The 27,335-nt window shown below is 45.2% G+C and overlaps 1 protein-coding gene across 7 annotated transcripts in view; it reads right to left on the reverse strand.

Moving 5' to 3' along the window:
- Positions 1 to 27,335, reverse strand: part of bi (T-box transcription factor bifid) — a 121,971-nt gene that overhangs the window by 41,710 nt on the left and 52,926 nt on the right. For all 7 annotated transcript variants that reach the window (XM_089076478.1, XM_089076480.1, XM_089076476.1 and 4 more), the window contains 2 exons: positions 4,280 to 4,426; positions 3,527 to 3,603 (listed from right to left, as the gene is read on the reverse strand). In XM_089076478.1, the coding sequence (XP_088932604.1) occupies positions 3,527 to 3,603; positions 4,280 to 4,426 (224 nt within the window). The remainder of the gene's footprint in view (positions 1 to 3,526; positions 3,604 to 4,279; positions 4,427 to 27,335) is intronic.

The following is a 27,335-nucleotide window of genomic DNA, read 5'->3' on the forward strand; positions in this document are numbered from 1 at the left end:
TCCACGATCATTTTTCACCGCGATGCCGCTGCGATACCGTATCGATTCACGAGATACGATTCGATCTATTCGCCGATTCCCCGCGGCAACGTGTTTCTCTCGCCCGATCATCGCGAACAGTCGCGTAATCTCGGCGCGATTTATCGATCCATCACGAGCGATCGTTTACGTAAGAGAAATCGAGCGCGTCACGCGGCTTTAATGGTATCCACGGTTAATCTACGTTAATAAGTTCTTTTATTCGTTTATAAAGTCTGTCCTTTGTACGACTAACTAAAGCACAGAGACAGAAGTCATCAGTCGTGTCTGGTGCCTAAAGGACCGATCTCGGTAAGCATAAGAACAAAAACTGAACATTACCCGTGAGCCGAGGACGAAGAGAGACGTACCTTGCTAGAGAGTATCCTATACCGGGGGCACGGCGGACTATTGATTTGGCGCGCTCTCGCACTTACGTACAGAAACCGGAAAGCCTGCACACCCTTTCAGGGCTACAACGAGTGCATGTCACGGATGCATCCACGAGGAGGAGCGTGCGCGGAGCGAGCGGGCGAAAGCGCGCCGCTCTGTATTGGTGAACTGATCGCATTACACGGCATTAAGACACCGGTAAGCCTCTCGTTGTGCGGAAACCGCTATAGCCGAGACTTACACGAGATTTAGGCTTGTTCCGTTTGCACGAGACGATGCATTAGATTTGCCCCCCCCCCCCCCCTTCCCTTCCTGCGCCGCGTCGCGCCTCGCCGCGCCGCGCCGCGCCGCGCCCTCGTAATCCCGGCCCGTCATTCGACTCGATTGTCGACGATAACGTACCATCGAGTTTCCTTTGCGTGATTAGGAGCATTCCAGGAATTTTGTTCGAGCCCGTTGAAAGGATCCGCGTGCGCCAATTAATTCTGTATTAGGTTGCGGAATCGAATATTTCGACTTGGTGCGATTATGGGAGGCATTGCGGAGCTCATATCGTCGTCTAAACGAACGACTTCAAGGGAAGGATAAAAGAATCGTTCCATTTCGCCGAAATCTCTTTACAAATATATTACCGCGTGCGAAAACAGACAAATGGCATTTCAGCAAAAACGAAAGCAAAAATCGAGAGATCGAGAAGGCAAGAAGCGTGTATATTGTTGTGACATACGTTTTATATATATATATATATATATATATATATATATATATATACACGTTAGCAAATAAGAAAAGATATTTAAATTATCAGTTGACTCGTATGTTTTTTTGATAAAAGGAGATTACCAGCGATAAGATGGATATCTTTTTTTTTTAATCGGGAGTAAAACCTAGGGCTAAGTCCATCTACAATTATATCTCGTAGGAATGCTTTGTTGCAATGCGGAGAAACGCACTGGAATCCCAACGATTTTCGCTCTCCGGATAATTAACTGCAAAAGTTAAGTAAAAACTGCAAAAGTTAAGTTAAGTAAAACTCACCGGCTCCGTCCAGATTTCTCGGCATATCTTGCTCCGTTCATTAATCAGAAAAACGCGGTAACGGGCGAGTGCCGATCGCGAAAATTAATCCCGGAGAGACAATGGTCAACGTCACGGCTTTTAATTTAATTATCCGCGCTAATGGACCGCCTAGGAAATACATATCACTCGCGTTTGTGTCTATTTTAACGCGCGATCATGGGAGTTTCACGAGCGAATGGGTTAATCCATGCCGCGCGTATCGCAATACGATCTTACCGCGGCATATATGATGATAAATGACGTGACAACTCGCCGCACCGGAGCGGTTCCTTCTTCCCTTTTCTTCCACTCCTTTTTTTCTCTTCCTTTTCTCTTTTTTTAAGCGGCGTGGCGAATCAACTCGTCACGCTCGAGTGGCGTTACATCTCGTGACGAAATGCCGCGCGTCGCGCGTTGTTAAAAAATTAACGAAACAATGCGCCGGCTGTCAGTGTCGTTTAACGCTATCGCGAGTGTAACGATTTCGTTTGAGTATATAGTTGAATATATAGCAGTTACTCTGTATCATTATATCATTATATAAGGGATCTCTTGTTTAAGTAAAACGATTTGATTCCGATGAGATTGATTTCGCTATGCATTGTCGATCATATTTTGCATCATTCTCATAGATTATTCGCTTCCGAGAGTATTATATAGAAATTTATTATGTATTATGTATTTATTATGTATATGTACGATTGAAGATAGCGCGTGTAAAAGAAACAACGCGTGAGTTTCGTGCTTTCATTGGAAGATCTAGCACGGCTCTTGAAGCGCAGTCTTTGTGCAGCCACAAAACGATCCGTAGAGCCAATATAAAATTCAAAGCCGCCAAGAGTGGCACCCTCCATGTTAACGATAGCGCCGCCCCTGAGCATCAGTATGCTAATCCGATGATTGGCTATGTTCCAACCCCTCTCTCTCTCTTCCTCTCACTCTCTTTCTCTCGCGTCTCCGTCTCTTTCTAATAGTATTTTCCTGTCCGTATTCTCTCTCTTTCTCTCTCTCCGGTTTCCCTGTGGCTTCCTGATGGCATCCAACCACCCTTAACCGAAACCATAAGCCAAAACTAACCCTTATTCTAATTAGGTGGTGCCGCGACGACGCGCCCCCCTGCTTTGCATATTTTCTCGATTAACCTCGCCCTTTCTTTATACGCTCGACGTCGCAGACCGCCGCAATTTTCCGAAAGTTTTCTGAACTGCGGCTTGCATCCTTTTTTTTTGTTTTTTTTTACGTAACATAACGGCGCGTCTTAAGATACACTGTCGTCACAGAATATTTTTTTTATTTAAATTTTGAGAATTTCTTCGAACGATATAACAAGAATTAGGAACGGTTTAAATTGTTATGCATAGCGAACTTAATTTCATCAAAATCCACTCGAGTTTTCACCCCGCGATCAATGGGCTCAAAATGGGTTTCCATAGCCGCCGTCAGTCCAGGGCAACGACGGGCCAGCATCCCCCCTGAGGGGTCGTTTGCTGACATAAGCTCATAAACCTGCAATATTGAATACAAATGGACGGCACTGGCAGCAATGCGGAGTGCAAATGAGCCCTGTGGAACCAACCCTTAGCTCCGGGGGTGACCCTAAGGTCGGCATAATAGCGTCGATCGAGGGGATGCTCGAAAGGTCTACGATCAATTAGGTCGACCCCGAAGACAGATTCGCGCTCTTTGCTCTTCACAAAACGCGATTCAAAGAGAGGACATGTCTACTTTGCATTTAGGGTAGTTTTTAATCCGTCCTATATCGACGTAAATTTTGAGTCGTGCAACTTTCCTCATAGGATACTCATTGGACGATCTAAATATCGTCTTACCGACTTTTTTTGTAACTCTTTCCTGATTATCGATATTATATAATATTCGAAAATTTTTGTAAATAAATCTCGTGAAATTGTAATAGAACGAACTGAAAATAACTCGGCAACACGTATACATATAAAAAAAAAGGATTTATATATCTACTATATATATTTATTTGAATTTCAGGAAAGTGTTAAAAAATGTATCGTGTTTAAAATGCAGTTTTGAAAGCGATACTCACTTTTTCTCGCGCTTCCCCGCACCGGTATCCCGAAATCCTTTCGCGAAGGGGTTGTTATCGATCTTGAGCTGGGTGATCTGCAAGTAAAATCAACATATTTGAGTATAAATCTAAAAAAGTCTAGGATTTAAATAATACCTCGTTAGGACGGATCGAGCCGACTTGTATGAAACCAAATACGCTTTCTCGTACGTTACTTCGTATTCGGCCGATATACCGAGAAGGCGCGATAATTAAGATAGGGAGTTTACAACCGACCAACCAAAAATCTGTACAAGGCCCGGTTTCTTCTTACGGCCACGTGCGTGCGTGTGAGCAATTCATTCACTACTGAAAATAATGCGTACCGAGAAGACGTTATTCCACGAAATAATGCTCGCGCCCGTGGACTTTATCAAGGCACAGAAACGCGGAGAAATATTAATTAACGGAAGGCCAGAAACCAAAACGGCCCGCTCTTCCAGATCGTAACGCGAGATTGTTCCTTTCTAACGAATTCACGCTGCCGCGAGGGCTTTACGTTTCCTCTACGGATAATAAGGTGACGAATTTTTGACGAAGGAAAGTGAAGGAGGAACAGTATCTCTGTCTCGATATATTTTATCAAATAAACAGAAAAAAAACTTTATCTCTTTTTTTTTTTTTTTAACACAAAGTCTCTCTTCGGTTTTCCGCAAGATTGCATTTCGACTCGAAATTAATCTGACGAAAGATCTCTTTCGCGTGTGTTCGAGCAAAGCAGAGGTTGCTTACCTTCTCGTTTTGATAGGCCGTCACGGCGATGAATTCCGTCTCCTTGAAAACGTAACTTCTGAACGTCGAATACGGAAGTTTCAGGATGTCGTTGGCTCGCACGAGGTGAAACCTCGGCTGATACTTGTGCATCGAGTTCAGTATTGTCTGCAATAAGGAAGGGAGGATACATTGGGACAGATTGTTTTAGGCTAGCTTTGACAAAGAACGTTTGCAATTATTTCGCTTCATTCGCACCCTCAGACCAATTGCTCGACGCTCCCGCGACGGGATTACTTCAAAGTCAGCCAAGGGAAGAATGCGGCACGCGAATCAAAGCAGTTTCTTTCTACATTTTTTTTTCTTTTTAACTTCTTCGAACTACAGAACGGGTTTTTTTCGTTCTTATACTTATATTAACAAGCTTCGGAGCGTTCCAATTAGTGGAAGTCGCGGAACTCCGAAGTCTCGTGATTAGCCATTCGCGAGCGTGGTCTGAAAGTGATCTACGGCACGGCGCAAAATTAAGAAACAAAAGCGGCGCGAGACACGACAGAGCGATTTTGCACGAAGAAAAATATAGAGATATGTCAGATTAAAAAAAGTGTCAAGAAGGTGTTGCCGTTAATCATACAATCAGAGAGCGTGCGCCGCGGCACGTTACTCTTTCTCCCGGTTAATTAATCTTCGCGCAAGTATTTCATAAAGTTTTCCGTGCGGGCCAAGAAGGCATGAGCTTGGCAAAGCGGTTATTACACTGATGCATCATGCCGAGCTGATCGATACAAAGTCTGCAAATGCAAATCGAGCTTCCCGAGCGTGCTTCGCGCCGGCTTTATCGTCGCTAACGATGACGATCGTGATTACATATTTACATTACAGGAACGTAATTGTTTGTCAAAGACAGTCACAATATTTTTTTCATTAGCGTTCAACTGGTTCGCTAATTTGCAAAAATGATTAAAATGATAAAATGGTGTTTACTTACCGATCGGATACCGTACGCGTTGTCGCGCTTGTCGCGACTGAATTGCTGCTATTCCGCGTGTTCGTATATAAACTTGTCAATTTGTCGAAATAACGAAATAAGAAAAAGTTTTCCCGATTACGATAATTTATCGATTTCATCTCGCGATTAAAAAACTGACGTTACACGGCGAACGCCCCATCGATCTTGTTAAAACGGACGCGAATATGCACGTGCGAGTCGCTCGCGAGACTCACGTCGCGTCCGGAGCAAATTTGCCCGCGCACGCGTTGCTTTTATTATCCGATCCGGCCGTTCAGAATATTCCGGCATGCGAAACAAAAAGGAAAGAACTCGCATAACTCGCGCACGCGTCCGTCGCGTCCGTGCGTAAGGAGAACGAGAAGAGAGAGAGAGAGAGAGAGAGAGAGAGAGAGAGAGAGAGAGAGAGAGAGAGAGAGAGAGAATGAGAGAGAGATTAATATAAGTGGTAACGAGCAAATTACTGGCTGACGTGAACGCGGACGATCGATGACCGGAAGTCGTGTGTGTCGTCGCTCGATTCCGCCGTCGAATTCACGAAGATGGATTCTAAGATCCGCGCGACGGAAGGCAGTTCCGCCCGCTATCGGCCTTCAAGTCGTCATCGGCATAATTTATATGGTGATTATTCAGCACATACATAGCGATCGATAGGCACCGAAACATGGCTGGCCGTATTCTATATAGATATTGGTCGCCCTGGCGGACCCAATCGAATTCACTTATTAATTCAATCCGGAATCCGCAGTCCCGCTGCCACTTGGCCAAATAAAACGTATCCGATGCCGCGCCATCACTCGTATATCGCGGCTACATCGTGCGAGCGAAGGAACGAGATTAATTTCAGCGTGGCGTCGAAACCGGTTCATCCGCCACCGCGCGAAGATCGTGCTGATTCTGTTAAACCGAGAATCTTAAATCCTCGCGTTCGTCAAAGGAAACATTTATTATCCGAGAGATTGTTGCGGCTTGCGCATCCTTAAATCGGATCCGACGCCTCGGGATACTAAACAAGTTTTACGAGAAATTTCAGCTGTAAAAGCTAAAGCTGTACGTAATAAAGTATTTTACATTATTTTTATGATCTCCCTAATAAGATACGGGATATAAGATGGTGTATCGATTCAAGTTTTGGTCGTCAAGCAATATCATTAAGGTATTAATACCGAGTTAGTCTAGAAATCTAGAAGGCAGACATGCCAAGGATCGTTCGTGGAAGCCTTACAATTTTTGCAATTTTTTATTCTGTAATTAACTGCGAAGGCCAAATCATTATATAAGCATATATATATATATATATATATATATATATACGAAAGGTATAAGTATCGCGCTCTCGAGAGTATACCAGTGTATACACATATTCTAACCTTCTGTAAACTTTCTATAAAAGGAAAATACTTATTGACCGAAACAAGTGGTGTCGCAAATTCGCGAAAAAAAATTCGCCAATTAAAATAAATGCGGTGGGTATTCTACACACTATTCTATCTGCTATAAAAATAAAACGCGTACATACCAGAAAAATATTCGATTTACATCCAATATTTAATAGATTAACACATTACTGTCTACACAATGATAACATGCGTCGATGAGCGAAATGTCGTTTTCGACGGAGGAAGAAAGCGATCGAGTAGCGCGATTAAAAAAAAAAAAGTACAGTTATAATTCTGATTTTGGGCTGATATTGGTTCTTCATTTTCACTTTTCCTTATGTTCCTTTGATGATTCCCCATCGCGTTTCTCGCCGGCCGTTCCTCCTTTCGTTTTATGCAAATACCGCTCGGAGCATCGCTTTGCCGCAAGAACAGTAACTAACAAGATTGCCGAGAACATTCCGTCGACGACGAGGAATGAACGGATGCAGCCTCCGTTGCTGTTGGCTGATAAATCTGTTTATACCAAATGCTTCACTCACGGAGCCTGAATAATTACCATACATTCGAGGAAAACTTTCGCGGCTGGAAAATGTTTTGAAAAGGGGATGCGCGAATATAACGTGTCTTTTAACGAATCGTAAACTGCCGTCGATAAATGCCGTCGATAAATGAGGGGAAGAAACGGGCACGGCTAAAGGATCATGACTTTTCAAAGCGTAGAGCAAATTACCCCGGAAAAGTTTCCGATACTGAGGAAAGTTCTTAATAACGTTAACTAAACGCTAAAATTCTCGAAATAGTAAAACCGCTTTTTAGTAATGTATGTACAATACTATCATAGTAATGTGCTCAGAGGAGGCAGAGAAATCCCCAAAAAGTTTATTTTTCATTAAAATTGATTTTACTAACGAAGGTTTTATATAACAAAAATTTAATAAAAAATTTAATAAAAGAATAATAAATTCCATACAAAAATCTCACATAAAAAATCCTTGAATTAAAAATTTATTAAAATACTAAAATCATTTAAAAAGTAAAACTTTTATATTATAATTTTGTGATGGAAATTTTAATTTAATCTTACATAATTCTATGTGTGTACATTGAAATGTGATCATTCTGCTAAATCCCCATGGCGATAAGACAGAAGAACTAAAAAAATTTAAAAGGATCGCAAAATATATCCAGGAATAAATCAGTATGTTTGCGGCTAGTCGCGTAAACGAAAGTCTGCGTTTAATCGCGTTAATCCACACGTTGGACGTGTGGGAGAAAAAATAGAAATCGTCAACAGACGATTGGGGGACGCAGAGGCCAAAGGTCCCCCGTGTCGATGAACAGAGTCGACCAATAATCACCAAAGTGCGTGGAGGCTTAAGTGGAAAGACTGATCATAACGCACAGCATTCCGTCAATTTCGAGAGGAGAAATTCACTTTTGCCATCGCATGCGGTACCAAATAAAATTCATCGATATGTTGCTCGCGCATATAAATCGGCATCACTCACGTGAGAGAGAGAGAGAGAGAGAGAGAGAGAGAGCCCTCGCTCGTTCCCGCACGAACGCCATTATGCGCGGCGTGGTACAAAGGGGAAATAATTAGCGCTGGCCGAATGATAAGCCGACAATCTAGGCGTTTGTCATTAGCCTATCAAAGCAGAATGTCTCTCTGTCTTCTTTTTCTCTTTTTCCTTCAGCATCGCTGAACCGCCACTGCTACCGCCGTTGGTCCCCCTTCCGGTCCCTCGCGCGACGCCCCGGCGGTCCCCTCGTCACTATCTCATTTCTCGTGGACCTTCGGCCTCGACACGCCTCTGGCGCCGTGGAAAATATGTGCGAACGCCGATCGGAGCAATTAGTATTTCTCCGGACTCTAATCTGGGCTCGCTCGAGCGCGGCGAATGCGCGTCTTTCGCGGTGCATTCTGCTCGTGCAACATGTTGGTAGAAGAGAGATAAAATAAAAGAGAGATGGAGGAAGGAGGACGCGGTTCGCGAGAGAAGAAAGGGGGAGGAGAGGGTAGTATCGCGAGACGCGCCTAGCTCGAAAGGGGGCGGGTGAGGGGGGAGAGAGAGAGAGAGAGAGAGAAAAGGGGAGAAAGGAGGGAATAGAAGAGGATGATCACAGGATGGAAAGTAAGTGGTAGGATCTGAAACGGTCCGGTGTGTATATCGTACCGCGTGAATTGACCGGCCAGATAAAACCGCACGCCGGACGAATGGACGGCGGGAGTTGTGCAGGGAGAAGCGGCGACGGGGACGGCAGAGGAAGAAAGTGAGAGAATATCTTGGCCGACACAGAAGCCGACGCTGCTAATGACTCTGTCCGCGGTAATCTCCGGGTGTTATCTGTCCTGGCTACCTGGGGCCCACCTACTTCGAATCACGAACCTGCACACGCTGCCGCCGCCGTGTCTTTCTTTCTTGCGTCTCTCCTTCTGCGCGCTCCTCTCCTCTCCTCTCCCTCTCCCCATTCGCTCGTCCTTACACCATCGGAATCACACGGAATCCGGAGATCCCTTTAGATGTGCCGCTTTTTTGAGCCCTAATGCGATACGTGCATCTTTAAAATATACGTAGATCAATAAAAAGGTTTAAGCGCGTATCGATTTATTCTGTTTTCCAATCTCCACTTCCAAATCCCAGCACAAATTGTAATAATATTTGATGTAATATTTGCGAATACAAAGAAAGACTGAAAAAAAATCGAGATATACTAAAAATATTAAGGATAGAATAGTCTGTCCTTCGGAGGTTTGAATTTCACGCTGGTCGAGTCAAGAACACGAAGAGGCACAACAAAATTTCACCATTACTGTCCTCCGGTGTTTGGCCAACTGATCGTACAGAAGAGCAAACAAATCTCTTGAGGGCTTGAAAGGGCCTGCCTCGGTGAGAGACTAAAAATAAAGACTTTGGCGAAATTCAGTATCGATGATAGTACAGCGGAATTTTTTTGCCGCAGCGTGAAGGAAAAGGCAAAGAGTAGAATGTGCTTCGACGCATCGTAAAGATAAAAAAATGTGAATAAAAAGACAGGAAAAATCGCAAGGAGAGAGAGAGAGAGAGAGAGAGAGAGAGAGAGAGAGAGAGAGAGAGAGACAAGGGAGGAAAAAGGGCTTTTCACTTTGACGGTCAAGAAGTTGGCCGATGGTCCAAGGATTACTTAGCTATCGGTACATCAGATAACCACGTGCAGTTTAGTTTGCAATGTTCGCGAGCACACGAACCCCGTGCACTTTTATCTACTTACACGCACATAGAAGTGTATACACGATCCGCAGTGCATACATTTAAGTTCGGGCAGGCTCTGAACAAATATACGAGAATAACGAGAATAAGATATACTGGTAGAAAGCCATCGGACGGGAAAGGATAAAGGGGTGGTTCGCGTATGTGTACGATGCGCGGGGGCGGGTGAGGAGGACGAAAGGGTAGTTCTTGACGGCGAGTGTGGCGCCATCTCGGCAGAAAGCGGCGGAGGAGCGAAACTTTTCGCCGAAGGCGAGGGTGCAAGCGGGAGAGCTCGCTCGCTCGCCACACGGGGGTGCGACGAAGTAAAGGCGACGAGGTGACGGGGGGGTGAAACGCAAGGGAGCGGAAAGGGAAGGTGGTGGTAAGGTTGGTCGTCCTAGTATCGACCGCCTGAAAAAGGGGTGGATTTTTCTACCCCTGGGCGGAGGACCCGCCGTGTAGGAGGACGCGTTCCGGACGCGAATGCGACTGGCCCATCTCGGGACCTTCGTCACGCGGCATGCAAGAGTACAAGTGGTTTTTTTTGACAATATTTGGCCGTTAAAATGCATCACAAAAGTGTATTTCTGTGTATTTACCAATCGATCGAAAAACGAGAAATAGAATCATAAAAAGTTAAAATTAGAATACCATAAGTTATTAAAGAATCTCAATCTAAATCTCCAGTGTTTAAAAATTCAGAAATCACAAAAATCATGAAATCTAAAGCCGAATTTTAATGATAAAATTGAACTGTAAATGCCAGCATGCTGAATTTCGCTTCGATTTAATAAATCCCAACTGTGAGTTATTATTGAAAAGTGTTTCATCAGAGTTCGTAAAAATGAACATAAAATACGCAAACGGAATAATCGTTGAGGCAGGTCCGATTAATTTTTCGATCGACCTTTGCGTCGCGTCGCAAAGGACCCTCTGAATTGGAGCGCGTCCCGATTGAGGTTGAATCTAATCTTGCGTTTCCAATTCACGCCATCCTGCCGCAGATGTTACCTCGGAGTTCGCGATTAGGCGTATAATTTCGGGGAAGTCAATTAACTCGAATCAATCTGAATTCTGGGAAGCGACGCGTGGGAGCGTGACGCGCGGATCGTCTTTCAGTTCTAAGAACGAATTAGACGATGAACTTCAAGCTTACAGACGGCTGGGCGACGCGACGCCAACGGTCTCGCTCGTTGGCTCGAAGCGAGGCCAGTGAAGTTAGGTCAATTCGTGATGGCTCGACGGCGAAGACGACGACGAGAAGTAGGAAGAGGTGAAGGAGAAGGAGGAAAGGGGGGAATGTGGGAGAGAAATGGATCCTTGGGGGGTTTCTCTGCCACTTACTCGCCCGGAAGCTAATTGGCCCGAATCGAGGGTGGCTTTTCCATCATCCGGTTCGGGCATTATGGCCGACTTGCACGTAAGCCGACAAGCCAATAGCAGGCCGTCTAGATGGTCGAACGAACACGAGGAACTCCTTTAGACTGTGCTCTTTTTTCCCTTCCACGCGAATTCGTGACGATTTTCGAGGCTACTTCGTAAACGCTGCTGCTCGATAGAAATTATGACAGGTGTCATGATGTGCCACGTTCAATTGACCCGTTAAAAAAGGACGGCTCAATTAACCATTAAAAGTGAGATATTATTTTATCAGTAACGAGTAGTGATTTCAATTTTCTTTCGATTTTCTTGACGAGCTTAAAGACAGTAGGTGGACAGATTAATAGAACTTGGAATTTTTACAAATTTTCATTCGGAATAGATTTGACGGATTTATTTTTTATTATTGCTTTGCGCTATCGTAGTAGTTTAATAACAGAATTCAATTTGTGCGTTATAATAGGCAGAATATAAATAGACTCGCACGGATATCACGATTAGAGAGAGCCGGCGTGTTGCAGCCAATATTCGATTCCGGTGTCAAGTCAAATTGCGCAGAAGCTCTATGGACTGAGAGGATCCGCTGAATGGGCCTACTGTGCACGCGAACAGATAAAGATTATCGACTTAACGCCGTTCTTTGATCACTGAATGAAAGCAAATAGGTACTGTCGCCAACCAATGCCACTACGCCGTCATGATAATTTCTGATAAACTTCGCAGGCCGAGTCCGTCTCGTCATAGAGAGACAAAAACGGAAATTCAATCGTCATTATACATTTTAAGTCTTCAATAATTAATCGGAAAAAAATCTCAAAGAAATTACGCACGATTAAAAATGTTATTCTCAAGTTAAACGAATTACTGACATAAACAACAACGGAGTTTTTTTTAAATACACATAAGAAATTTTCAGTAAAATGCTCTTGCGAATTTGTTATATGTTGTAAATCGCGGAAAGAGCCAGGTTAAGTGCGTTTGATGTAGTATCCGTATTTACATAAGAGCGTGCACGAGAGAGGTTATTTAAGCGAGAATTGTTAAGGCTTAGAGGGGTACACGCGAGGATCGTCCTTTCCCTTGATTTCCTCGGTGGTTGATACGGAAAAAAGCAACGAAGGGAAACGTTAAACGGAAATCGGGTTGCTTACAAACGGGTCGCGTGTATAAAGAAGCGTCACTCTGTTTCTCTCTCTTTTTTCTCACTTGCGTCTCTCTCTCTCTCTCTCTCTCTCTCTCTCTCTCTCTCTCTCTCTCTCTCTCTCTCACCCGAAGGGTGATAGGGAAAAAAAGCTCTTTGACGAGGTGCGCGAGCGCGGTATCTCTCGCGCTGAAATACGCGGCTACGGAAAAGATGGGAAAGAAGCGCCGCGGGGGGCGTTTGCGCGGTCGCAAGTGTGAAATTGCCGGTGATGCTCGATGCGCCGTGAAATACACAAGAGCGGAAAAGTCTCGAATTTTTCCTTTAGCGACGGCAAAAATTATTCCTGAATATTCGAAAGACGCGGGACGATACGGCCGCCTCCGATGCCGTCGATCCAATCGCCGCCGCCGCCGCCGCCGCCGCCGCCGCCGCCGTCGCCGACGCTGCTCCTTTTTTTCCGCGGCTGTTTGCATATCGCGCTAATTGCACGGTGCTCGAGAAGAACTTTATGAGCAGCGTCTTTGAGGCTCTCGAATAGATGAAATACGCGGATAATTCGCACCGCGCGTCCGCTGGTGTCGTAGAAGCTCGCGTCTTATCGCAGGTATGACAAACAAGATAAATTATACTAGACTGTTTCTTTTCTTTGACATTTATTTAAATAATACAATGAGAGATTCAATCCCGAACTTCAACTTTTTTATATATACTTTGTACACCATTCGCTCTTTTTTTATTGGGTTATCTTACGAATGCGTAACCATTTTATTTTTATTTCTTCATAGATTATGGAAAAATGACCTGATAGCAAGCTAAAAACGTATTTGATGTTTTAATAATGATAAGTAGGGGAATGTACATCACGGTGTATGTATTAGAATTCTTCTAACTTTCCTGTTAGAATAATAGTTCGGCGTATCGGCAACGAGCGTGGTATCGTGTATATTTATCGATTTCACCGTGTTGGACGTAGAATCTAGACAATCCGTTAAATATAGAACATTAAATATTGGCTAAAGACTAGACGAGGCTATACACGTGTGTTCAACTGGGAACGGGCTTTTCCCGCTGAGCCAGCGAAGCTCCTCTCGCCTTCGGTCGTCCGCTACTCTTCCTTTTTTTTTCTCGTCCGCCTCGGCCTGGCGGATTACGCTGACCGACAATGGTGCTGATTGAAACCGATTATCGGACTCTCCTCCTCTCATCTTCTTCTTTTTTTTTTTTTTTCACTTTGACCCCGCCGCGACGACAGCCATCAGATTCATTTCCAGTCGAGGTGTTACGACCCTGTGATTTCATCGTCGTAGAGTTAAACGTAAAAAAAAAAAAAAAAAAAAAAAGGAAAGAAAGAAAAAGAGAGAAAAGCAGAAATGCCAGAAAACAAGGAGAAAAGGAGGAAACGAAAGGCTCAAAGCTCGGCTGAAACTAACCCCCGGAATCCTGACTGGCAGCGACAGCCACCCCCTTCGTTTTCAGTGCCGGCTTTATTGTCCCGAAGAATACGAGTCGCCGCGACCCTATCTGGTAATCTCGCGCGTCCCTTCGTTTTTCGGAATACGAATGAGGGCTCGCGTGGCACTTGCGCGAAGGGATACTGACCGCGGCCATCGCCGCCGCTATTTTTTTCCCATCGAGAGCGCTGCGGTTTACAGACCGTGCTCGCGTAGAATACGGAATGCACATCGATTATATCGAACCGCAGCCCGGCGATATTGCGAATGTATTTGAGGAGGCACACGTTAAGTGGTCTTCTCCTTTTAGGCGCGTAGCGCCATTTTCAGAACGTATCGGCATATCTTAGGCGATATCCCGATCGTTGTATGCGTAGATCTTCGAGGAAAGATGGCAGACGTGTATGAAAAAAAAAAACACACGGTTGAAATGTCCTTTTCGATGTGCGAAATCAGAAAGTTTCTTAAATGTTAATTACAAGTGTCGACCAGATTGATTAATTCGGACGCTCCTCGCCGATGATTTATTTCTTCGACCGGCACGTCACTGGCAGATGAGCGGGAAAAGGTTAAGCCCGATTGATTAAACGCCATAAAAGCTGTGCCGAGCATCTGACACCTCGCGTGAAACGAGACGATGCAATCCTCTAACTATTCGTTTACGTCAGGCTCGCTCTCCTGATTTTACCGAAGTAATGGAATTAAATGGTCGTGTCACGTGAGAGAAACATATGTCGACAACATGCATGAAGCATTTTACCCCTGGGACTCGTAAAGTCTTTTTACTATTAGCATTACTGCCATCCTTAAATAAGCCTAATTTATTAGCATTAAACTGGCCCTTCTAAACAAACAGACCACAATTATGTCCTAATTGCGCAAAGAAAGAAAGATAATTTTTTTTTTATTATTAGATATACATATAGATATGCTTTTTTTCTCATTTATATCGTTGTTAAACTTAATTAGAATCATATTTTATTGTTCATCATTACTATCTAATGACACAGAATCGTATCGTTATCGATAATGTTGACATCCTAAATGGTCTGTTATCGATTAAGAATGATCGTCGTGAGAAAAGCGTTAACTGCAGGCCAAAAGGAAAAAGGAAAACGAGCTACGGAATGACTTTTAAGAAGAACCGTTCGAAATCGTAAATATGGATAGCTGGCCGGTCATAAAGGAGATAAATGACTAGGCAGCGCAATAATCGAGAATTAACGCGTGCATTAAGCCTCTTGGAACCCGTCAACGCTTCGACATTTTTTTTCTTCCCTTTTTTTTTCTTTCCGTCCAACCTTCGAGCGAGAGTCGTCTCGAATTATCGGTCCCCATGACCCGGTCGCGAAGGCGTTCGGATAACCTCGGAGATGCTCTGTCACAATCTGTCTCAATAATTCGGAGCAATGACGATGCATGCGTATATGGTGCGTAAAGTGCGTGGTATCCGCCAGAGATACATACTGATAACGTGGTCCTCACGAACTTTGATCGGCCGCTCTGCTCGTGCGATTAATTTTGACATCTCGTAATAATTAAATCAATGACAGAACTATTCAAACTGTTCTTTCATTTCACGTAATCTAACGTACTCAGGTGAAAAATCATGTAATCAATTCTGCTTTTCCATCCGCTAATAGGTCGCGTATTCAATGCGCGGAAGAATTTGTGTAAAGCTTGCCGCGTGAGTCTCCATGACAATGTAACAAAAAAGCAAAAAAAAAAAAAGAGATAGCAACGCAATCCGCCATCGAGGTAAATCCCCGTCCTCGGTATACCGTTAATATAACGCCGACTGAGCAAACCGGCGGCGCGGCGTACCCGGAAGCAAATTTGAACACGAAAATCGGTAGAAAAATAGTAGGCGATAGTGGCGCGTCGATTTTTAACTGCCGCCCGTAGCACACACCAAAAATACGGTGGTGTCCGCGCGCAGCCGCCAGAAAGCGCAAACAGATACGCGTGTTTGCAGAAGCATCCGTCATAGAGAAACGTCTGCCGTGTAGACGTAGAGCGACACAGAAGGTGTCCGCAGTTTCAGGAAGAGTGAAAAAAGAGAAGAAGGAGAACGACGACGGACGGACGGACGGACGGACGGATGGACGGACGGACGGATGGTACACTACCACCATCATCGGTGGAAGGGGGACAGAGGAAAGAAAAGAAAAGAAATGTTCCGTGCAAACACGGCAGCGGCTGTCTCCCACAGAGGCAGTAAGTAAGTTGGTTAAGCAGAGGTCCTAAAACATTCAAACGACAAACAGTAAGGAGCCCCCTTTCTTCCGTCCCCGGCCCGGTTCCCAGCGCTCGGTTCGCCGTCGAGCGTCCATTAGTAGAGTTTGCGCGGCGGCGCCTCTGATGTCTCGGGGCCCCGATCGAGCGCGCGCGCGACATGTTCGGTCGTAACACAAATTTCTACCCCGTCTGCGCCTACTTCAGCCGTCGTCGCGGAAGAGACCCCGCGCAAATCTCTCTCTTGTGAGAAAACGAGACCGGCTGACAAATGTCGCATATAATTTCACCCTGCGAAATTCATCAATTTTTTTCGACCCCATTTTCAATATTACTCAAGGTCATGCTCGACTCACTGCTAATTTTCTATATAACGAGGGAAATAATCGCAAAATTACATGTCGTTGAAGAACGAAATATCCATGATATTCGCAACAGATCTGCATTCGTAACTTGCTCCACTTGCACTCGCTCAAGGACTCGCGGTGCTTTCGACGAAAAGTAGCGCCTTTTTATAGGCCGTCCTAATTTGCAACAGATGCACCACCAACGACGTTGTGACGTCGCGACGCGACGTGATTCGCCGCCGACGAGGTGGTCCTCTTAGAGAACGATTTTAGGAGCGCTGCTCGCGATAGCCGCGAAACATCTGTCCCGCTTGTCAGCTCGTTAGGTATCACAATAAAATGACGAAGAATAAAATGGATCCAAGTACGGTCGTTAAACTGATTTACTCCCATCTGCAACACCGAAGTTATGTTGCACCAACACTCGTACGCAACAGCATACATCCTAATCACTCGACTTGGCGTATTCTGGAACGGAGACAAAATGGGAGAACGAGTTGCACTCATTCACATATCAATCGAATGTCAAAATGACGTATTAAACCATAAATTATGTGGAAAAGTAAAAGATTGGTACGTATATATAAAATGGCAAAGTAACGTGGTGAAAAGTCACGTTGGAAGCCAAGTTTCACGAGAAACCGGAATGCTTGAGAGTCAAAGAACGCTTTCCTATCCGTCGTGAATGAAAACGGAAGACGAGAATCCACGAATCCTGATGACGTTTCATGCATTCGGCGGTCTGGTGGCGCCAAGCTGGTAAAAGGGTGAAGGAATCGACCGTGGTGCCCGGGAGACGGCTATGTTGCGGGAAGAATAAGGGAAGACGAGCGGCGGGAGACGAGGGGGAGGGAGAGGGCGCTCATTATGTTTCGGTAATTAGCCGAATCCGACGGGTGTTTTCAATTTGCTCAAAGGCGCCGCTTGTGCGCCGCCAGTCCGCTCTCGTTGCGTGGGCGCAAGCGCCGTTCCTGCCGAAAAAGACGCCGGGAGAAAGAGAGAATCGCGAGAAACGGGGGAGAAGAAGGAAAAAAAGGAAGAGAAAGGGGAAGGAAGGGGCGACGGGAAGAGCATGATTTGCGCGAAAGAAGAAAAAGCGGGCGTGAGCGCGCGTGCAATCTACGCGCGCATCACACGAGTCAACCTGTCAGCCAAAAAAAGAGGAAGAAGATAGAAAAAGAGGAAGGGGGGAGGGGGGACGGAGAAAGAAGGTGTACACGTTTTCTTTGCCGAGGGTTGAAGCGCCAGGACGTTTTTCTGCTGCTCGAGTTTCGCAAGGAGAGCTCGTGCGAAATTTACAGAGCACCGCGAGTGCATCTCACCCTTCAAATTACTAGGTGCTTTCCCCCGGTCGAATTTTCTTTTTTCCGGTACATTCGAATTTTTATTCTCTTTTTTTTTTCTTTTTTAATTTTATACGAAAATGAATGATGAAATGTGTAATTAAATATGTTATAAATTTTAAACGTTGGGCGCAACAACTTTCGATACATGCATACGGCTAATATTTGTAGCCGGAAAAGGTTTAATCGCGCGACATGAAGCGTCATGCAAGTAATATTATCAACGAACGGAACAAAAGTGATAGAGGACCAAAGGGCGATGGCGGTGACGGTCGTCGTGTTGCGCGTGGCAAAATTGCTCGAGTACATTATTACCGAAGTCCGAAGGGAGACAAAAGGCGTCCGGGCAATCTAGCGATTGTCGGCTATCGTCACCCGGAGGTGGCTCTGATAGAAATTATGATTGGCGGATTGATGCGGCCGCGCTGAGGGTGAGGAGAGAGGACAGATAGACAAAAAAGAAGGGGCGACCTGGAATTGTATGGGACGAGCGGACGTGGGCGAGTGGCTCGGCGTTAAGCAGGAAGCCGTCCCGACGAAGCGGACCCATTAAGCGCGTCCTATGGCCGCCCCCCCCCCCCCTACCTACGAGCTCTCTATCTCTCTTTCTCGTTGCTGGCCACTGGTCCTCCAGATTGCATTTTATCATTTCAACTCATTTCTCAATATGGCCGGCTTCGGGGATGCGGATGATGATTCGTCGGGCAATTAATCCATGGGAAAATGAAAGTTACTAATTTACTTTCCGATTAATTTAAATTGCATTATTAACTTTACCATAAAAGTTATTAATCCAATTCAAATAATGGTATAAAAAGAGAAAGAGAAAAAAATAATCGAAATCAGTTTTTCGAGTATATATTTAATTGGATGGGAGACTACAATGCTCCAATTTGAATCATTCTTTGATCGAGAAATGACACGTGTCCCCTCCCCCCCCCCCACACACACACACACATTAATCCAAAGATACAGATATAAATCTTAAAGAAGTTCTATCATGGAATACGATAATATGTCGAAAACGAATGTCATTCGAAGAGTTGCGAGAAGAGAGAAAAAAGAGACAGAGACGGATCCGCGCGAGAAGCTTTTTTGAAGGACGAAGTTTCAATAAAGAAGACAGACACGTGTAAGCATTCACCACGTGCATCAAAAGCCGCGCTTTTGCAATGCCGAGCATACGAGATGCGACCATGTATACTACATATATTACGCGTAGATGTGTGTGTATATGTGAGCGAGACTCTGTGTGTGCCACGCGGTATGTGTTACGTGCCACAAAGTAATTAAACGGCCGCTGCTCGAGTCGCAGCCACTTGGCGCGTCCCAAGGAACATCGCACTTTCGTCAAGAAAACGCAAGACATAATGACGAGATTTACTCTGCCTGCGGGGCTGCCGGCGATTCTTAATGAGACACGCGCGAAGGAACGACAGATTTTGCTGTAATTAGCGTTAAATGCGATCGGCTACGATAAGCGTGATTTCTCCGTGGAGTATGCGGAGATTCCTAGGGTGCGTGGAGGATAAATGTCTCGGAGATATATATAGCTTAATATAGCGTAATGATTCTACTCCTCGACGTACTATTTAAGTTTCCCCTCTTTCGTCCTAGGTAAGAATTTATGACAACTAAATAAAAAAAAAAAAAAAATAATAAGAAGAAAATATCGAGGATCTGGTATTTCTAAAATTATATTCAGAGTGTCGCTGTATTAATTTTAACATCGTGTGGTCATTATACATGATTAAGATTCTGCTTGAGATATTACGCGTTCTATGTCAATATTATGAGAATGATGCACAGAGAATGTTCGATTTATGGAAACAGGAAATTAATCGTCAGAAAGGGACAACGTAATACAGACTGAAGATAATCCGATCGTCGGCCACAGGTCGAGATAGTTCTTAGGTGGCTACTCAAAAAGACAGATACGTCTCCCTGTTTCTCCCGAAGCTTCAAGCACCTCCGGTTTCTTCTCCTCTTCCTCCTCCTTCTTCATCTTCCACGGAAGATGATGGCGTGCCATATAGCCTCCAGCCACAGTTTGCTGCCTCCTCTATTTCCTTCTCTTTCTCTTTTTCTCTGACCGGGTATGAACAGTGATGCTCGAGAAAGACGAGCAGAGGGAGAAACAAAGAGAGAAAGAGAAAGACCTGGTAGAGAAACATCGGATGATGGATTCGGAGGGACGAGGGAGATGAAGAGAGAGAGAGAGAGAGGTAGAACAAGAGAGAAACGATAGATGGTTACCTTGGTAGGCAGATATAATGTAGCCAGCTGTAGGCAGAGTCGGTAATCACATGTTTGTTTAACCTCCAAAACCCCTCATCTACGGGGTCTCCCCCTCGACCACCCTAACGGCCCGACGGGGCCTGGGCCACCCCGAGCCTCCACCAAACAAAGATGTCGTGTCTTCTTTCTCTCTTTTGCTCCTCCGTGACGGCGAATCCGTTCTTCGATCTTTCTCTTCCTCCTCCCCCTCCCCCTCCCTCTCTCTCTCTCTCTTTCTCTCGCTTAGATGGACTGATCTGTGGGATCGGAGACAAGGGGCGCCAGTGACGAACGATCTCGGTCCACGGTGCGTATATTTAATGAGATACGAACTTCGCGCGCGTGAAGATTGCGCGCGCGTTTTTTCACACGCCGCGGATGACGGCGCGCGACTCGTTCTGCCGGAATATCCCTCCTACTTTTCTCCAGCCACCCAAGACCCTCCGCCGCGAAAATGTTGAATAGAGAGTTTCGAAATCCTGGGAATTGGCGTAATTATCTTTCGCAAGCATCCTCGTTTTTGTTTCGGTATCTCATCTCGCTGCAGCATCCAATTGAAACGTAACAAGGAAGAGAGCGGATCCGCAAGACAAGATCGATACTCGGATAATACGTATGCGTAGCCGCCGTGGGTGCACAATAAAACGCTATTCCTTGGGAATAGCAGGTTGAGAGCTTGATCCGCGGCGAGCAACCGGTATAATGTAGTCATAAGTATCCACGACGAATTTGCAAGTGCATACAAGATAAGGCTGGAGTTATTGCCGATCCAACGATGTGCATATATAGAGCAGCCGCCGAGTCGAGGGGGGGGGGGGGCGACGTGAGGCAAAAGGGGGAGGTTTCTAGAGAGGCTTCGTTCGTGCAGAACCACCGCGCTCGTTATTACAGCCAGCTATAATATGGCACTCGCACCTATGAGGAGCCTTCAGGTGCGACCGACATAGGAAGTCGCCCAGAGGCTAGGGAATCTTCCACTTTGAATAAGTATGACGGACGAAGTGTTTCAACCTGTAACCTTCGCGAACACGATAACGTACATCTTACCCTTACCTCCCTTATCCCGTGCCGGCATTATGCAAACGGCGGATCCCGGCCGTTAAAATTGGCACGGTATCGCGTGACGTGGCGAAGAATTCGGCCTATTATTCGAGAAATCTACGAATACTAAACACTTAGACACGTTAGGGTAGATTTAGATTTAAATAATATATGGAAATATATTGGAATAACATGTTCATACGCTTTCACTATTACTCTTATTATATAAAAAAAAAAAAAAAAGAACAGAATTATTTATTCGTAAAGCATTCTACATTCATTAGATTCATTCTAGATTCAAAGAATTATTATTTCTTAGAACAATCGCGTATTACAGCGGTAGACGATTGCGGAGGGATTTTAGTTTTGACCGGAAAAAATCTTTACACATTAACTCTATCGCGTAGCAAATTTCCTTCCTCTAAAGAACGTCGTCGTATTAGGTTGGTTTCCATCAAAGTGAACGCATAAAAAGACAACTAATTGAAACGGGGGGAGGGAGGAAGGGAGGGAGGGGGGGGTCTAGCGACTGAGCTGATTAAATCTACCAGCATTTTGTAAAAAAGCCCATGTAAATTTTCATCGACACGGTACGGTGGTGGTGTGCAACGACGGGGCCCGGCGTTTCAGGTGACCGAGGGACTTACACGACGACTACGACCGGGGGTTATGGGCGCGCGATCGTGAGCGCCTGGGAGGAAGGCGGAGCACCCTGGCGCCATATCGCGGGGGGTCCGTGGTTACCAATACGTGGAAGGGTCGACGAGCGTGTCCGTGAGGGAAGCCACGACGCTAACCGGCTTATATCCGTGACTGTTCGCCAACGCGCGCGCACGACTGTCCCCCCCCCTCTCTCTCTCTCTCTCTCTCTCTCTCTTTCTCTCTCCTTTTCTGGCGAGTCCAGGAGGCGAAACGATGAAACCGCGATGCGCACCAACACCGAGCCAACTTAGGACGACTCGCACACCGACACGCCAGGATGGTTATTAACCGTGGACTCCTATCGCTGGAGGTGTGCTGATGGAGGCTGAGATTTGTGATTTAGATGAGCTCACCGGCTCGGCTCTGGGCGACCAGCCTCCGATTCTAGTCTTCTCTCCCTTTTCCTTCCCTAGGTTTCTTTTTCTCTGTCCTTCTCTCTCTCTTTCTCTCTTTCTCTCTCTCTCTCTCTCTCTCTCTCTCTCTCTCTCTCTCTCTCTCTCTCCTTTTCTGCATCTTTCGGGCTGCGTCTCGGTCACGAGGCTTTGTTTTAACTGTTCCAAGTTTCGGGCGGCCCTTAACTAGTCGCAGCCAGGTATGCAACGGTCTACGAAGGCGAAGGAACGGAGGCAGACGGGCCCAAAAGGACGAAGTTACGCGATAGAACAAATATCACGTTGGAGAACCTTAGGGGAAAGACTTCGCTCTGCTGTTGTTTCGTGAAAATTTCAACGTCGATCTTGTCGTATCGGAATTCCAAACCAACATTCCATTAGAGCAATCTTCCAAATTTCGATTGACGACATAGAATAGTATATTTGACCAAACATATTGTAATCTAACTGTAATATAACTCGTCTTGATATCTGTTTCAAAGAAATTATTACTTATTAATAAGAAAAGAAACAGACGTAAGTATCACATATTTACTTGTTACTAAAATAGACACACCAGGAAGTTAACGTACATTACTTTATTACGATTGTTGTAAAAGATTGCTTTAAGTAAATGTGGGCGGACATAAGCTGTTTAGTGAATAGTAAGTTATATGAATTACATCGTTACATATTTATCGAAGAGGAAAGGTAAAACTAAAACAATATAATACAATTACTGCATAAACTTTAGTAACTATAGAAGAAACAGAAGTGCGAATACGTTACGGCATATTAGGGAGAACTTCTATGCTAATAATGAGGTGTTGAAAACTATGTAGGCGTTACAGTGCTGGCTACTTCCTGATCTAAGTGTCACTCATCGAGAAACTCTGTAATACGTCTAGCACACGTCTGTGGTATCGTTAACAAAGACGTTTACATACAATATCACAATATGTCGAAGGCGTTTAAACGCGTCGCGTATTGTAGTCGCTTACAAAGAGACGATATCTCTTTGTAAAAGTAATAGAGTCGCAAATAGAGTCACGATGCAACTTTTTAATGGACCATACACGAAACGCGATCTTACCCTTCACGTGGGAAATCGATACGCTACCTCCTCGAGGGAGGGACACTGTCGACTGTGTACATTTTTATTTCTGTCTTTGTCTCCCCTGTGCAATTAGATATATTTACATTCTAACCCACGTCAGTCTATAAAGTCGATTTCATGCTTATTTCCGCGACGATCCGCTCGCCGTGCCTCCACGAATCTTTCTTTTTTTGCAACCTCCGCACATGTCATAATTCATACCGCGGCTATATCGAGGATACGACGCGACGGCAAAGAGACTGTAAAATGCGATTCGTCCGCGGCCGGTGCCCGCGTTCTCGCAATATCACACTGACGGCACCTTCACTCGCGGCGAGGAAGGTGCCGTCGTAGACTCGATTCCAGGATTCTCCGGGCCGGGCTGCTCGCGCCGTCTTTCCTGGAAGGCGGAAACGGAATCTGGATGCCTGAGGGAGAGGGAGAGGGGGAGAGAGAGAGAGAGAGAGAGAGAGAGAGAGAAGACGGCGCACACAGCGGCGGCAATGGCGGGGAACTGCGCGTCGATTTAATCGGTAGCCGAGAAAGGGCCTACATAAATAAGATCTATCTCGGGAGGGAACACGAGAATCCTTTACCGCGTAGAGATAGAGGCCGGGACATCTCCGTAGATAAGACGCGGGGCCTTTCATCGCGCCGCCGAGCCCGGCGCGATAAAGCGTCGTTTCCGTGACCTGACGTTCCTTAAATCCCGCACGGGATACGCTCGCCGGCTACCGCATGTCGCTACTTCTCGCCTCAGACGAAGCGGTGCGCTCGTTGTCGTCGCAATAACGGTGTGTCAAAGAACTACCTTGCGACGCCTTCTAAATTTCCTCTCTCTCTTTACCTTTCCCCTCCGGCGTGGTGGTCCGCGTATGTTACGGCGACCGTCCGCCGATGGCAGGAAGCTCGAAAGCCGAGAGGGGAGAGAAGTTTACGCGAGTTTAGAGTGACGACATGCCACCGTAAAACGATTATTGCAACTCACCGTGCATACACGATCCGGCTTTCCTAGTCTAGAGGGATCGTCTATAGAATCGCCGTGATATCGCGTATACGAACTTATGCGAACAGGTGAAATGCGTACGATGTTGTTGCGAGGCGATGCGATAATAGCGCGTCGTAAAAATTAAGATAAAATCGTATGATAACAGAAAGAGCGTGGCTCGCGGCTTTACATAGCGTTTTTCGAAAAGACAATATTCAAGGTGGTAAATGTCGATCTTCATTAATTTTTGCAATGTACGTTCGAGTCGATCTCTCTATTATGTTCTTATAAAATAATTTATGTTACGCTCTACGCCGCGGATTAAAATTCCGATAATCCACGATTACGCTGGATACACGTTACGCTGGAATTCGCTATTATTATGCCCTCAGCAACGTCAATTCCTTCTCCCCCAATAGTTACGCGATTATTTCCAATGTCGACATAAACGAGAATCTAAATTAACCGATATCGCGATTAATTAAAACGCATCAATTTCTCACTGCGAGAGCCAGTCGTGCAATCGGCTCGAAGAACGTTATATCGGGTACGCGTTGCCGCGCGAGCAACGCACGAAACCTCCCTCCCTCTCTCCCCCTCTCCCCTATTCGGCCTCGTCCGTTCCTTCTTAATTAAAATCTTTCGGAGCAACAAGCGCAAATTGGTGGCAACGATCACCGTGGTCGGGAAATTCATGGCAGCGATATCGGAAAAAGAGAAAGAAGATACCGAGCGGGGAGAGAACCCTCGTGAGGAGGGGAACGGTAACCCTCGCCAACGGCGAGAGAATCATCTTTTTCCCACGGGGGCACCACCCACGGCGGGGTGCTCGCCCAGGTAGATACGCGCCTGAAGCGTGCACACCTTCACGTTCGGTATCGTTCTACCTAACGAGTCGTTATGGAAATACGTCGAAGCATAATGATACGAATGGGGGGGATATAATAAGGGATGATGCTTACCTACCGTAAGCATCTTTTACCACCCGCTCGCGATGCGCCACGAATTCCGCGTCTGGAAACGAGAACGAGTCGTCGCAGATGATCCGACTTGATCCGACTTCGAAAAACGCATCTCCTCCTCCTTCTCTCCGCTCCTCCGCGCGCGTTAAGCTCTCTCCTAAGTACCGGTATTTAGCCCGCCGAACGCGACCGGCACGTTAAATACCGGGCTGTTAAAGCGGCGGCCGAGCACCGGTACTCGCGGCACGATCACACACGAGCGGAATACCGCGCTGTGACTCACCGCAGCGCGGCGGCCATCGTGGGATATACTCGGCATACGCGCGTTATTCCGACGGTAAAGGGATTTTTCCTTATTTTTTTCCCCCATCTCAGCATCTCTCGTGTCGATGCACCTCGATGATCAGCGCGGCGCGGCTGTTTAATGCAGCACGACTAGCGATGCCTGATGCGCATCTTACGATCCGCTCTCGACCTTCGCTTCTTCTACGAGTGATAGCCAAAGTGGCGAGATACGAGCCGCTCGATACGTCAAAGAACACGATGGAATGATGCTCCGATTATCGTCAAAAAAAGCGAAAATCTGTTCCTCGATGACATTAAGCAAAACCTCTCAATTCAATTTCGATCTATCCATAGAATTGATATAAAAAAAAAACCATTTAATTGCATGTTTTAATGTGTCAATTGTGATAAAAAAGAGGGTTAAAATCTTTCTCAGAGCATTACGAAATACTGTGCTTTACAAAAACCAAAAATTAGTCTGAAATCAAGACTATATATATATATATACGTGTGTGTGTGTGTGTGTGTGTGTGTGTGTGTGTGTGTGTGTTCTTTATATGTAAGCAAAATATGTCATAATCTGTTTAGAAAACATTTAGAGTTGATTTGATTGAATTTGTATTGATGCAAGTATAGTATATTCTCATATATGTATAAGCAAGAATGTCAATCTTCTAATATAGAAGATTTTTCGTCCTGAGTTGAGGAAACTCAGATACTTGTATCAATACAAATTCAATCGAATAAAAAATTTTTTTTTAAATTATAATATTTTTACTTGTATTTAAAAATATTTATCTTGATATAAGATTATATTTTCTGTGTATGTACGTAATATTTTCTGTGTATGTAACGTAATACGCGCCGGCGTGATCTTCTTCATGCGAAATCGGCCATAGGAAAAGGACGGAAAGGAGGTCGATTTGTTTCGGGATAAAGCGGTCAAATCGCGAAGGGATCGGAGATACGGCAGTTATACCCTCTTGATATATCGTATCGCGGATCTATGATCCCCCTGGAGGTTCCTGCGGTGGACCCGTAATCCCGAAACCCCTCTATAAAAGCCCCGTAAGAGATAGTTCCCCGTAATACGATAGAACTCGGTAGATCTTTATCGCGCTTTCCGATCGGTACACGAGCCATATGTCGTCCTCCTCTCTTTCCCTACTTTGATATTATTTATTCGCGTGCCTCTCCGCATCCGAAACACATTGCGGGTCGCTCCACGCCCCGTGAATTATACGGAATTGCCGAAAATTGCCTCCAATTTTCGTCCGCCTAACGCGTGCGCGAATCGCTCCACCGTGAAATTCGTTAAAGTTTCGGGAGAAAAAGAAGCAGATAAGAATGAACAAGTAAATTGCGAATAAGCAATGTAATATGATACGTGAATAATACGATTGCTCTCGAATGAATTTGTTTAGCATCTAATTACAATCATTACATATATTGTCATTGTTTAATTACAATCATCACGTATATTGTCTTTGAGATGAAAAGATTCGATCGTATATCATAAAAATTGCGTGAGTTATGAAAGAGTCACAGCGAGTATAAAGTATCTAAAAGTTTCAAAGGATATTCTGTATATATATTCATAAGATACGTTGGCACTCCGGGCATCATCTGAAACTGTACTACTTTATTATTGCAGACACGATTATAGTTACAATATATAATAGTTCGAAAATTATGCATTTTTCGTTAGACGCTTGCGAGAAGAAGGAAAAGCAAATGAGACTCTTCAAGCGCACGTAAAATATGCAGAAGTCGACGAAACTGGAGAATGTCATCAATGAACTTCGTGAGGAGGCATGCCGTTGGGCTGGAC

Source organism: Pogonomyrmex barbatus, unplaced genomic scaffold, assembly GCF_055798465.1.
Source record: "Pogonomyrmex barbatus isolate J1 unplaced genomic scaffold, ASM5579846v1 scaffold2, whole genome shotgun sequence".
In the NCBI taxonomy this organism is placed as follows: domain Eukaryota; kingdom Metazoa; phylum Arthropoda; class Insecta; order Hymenoptera; family Formicidae; genus Pogonomyrmex; species Pogonomyrmex barbatus.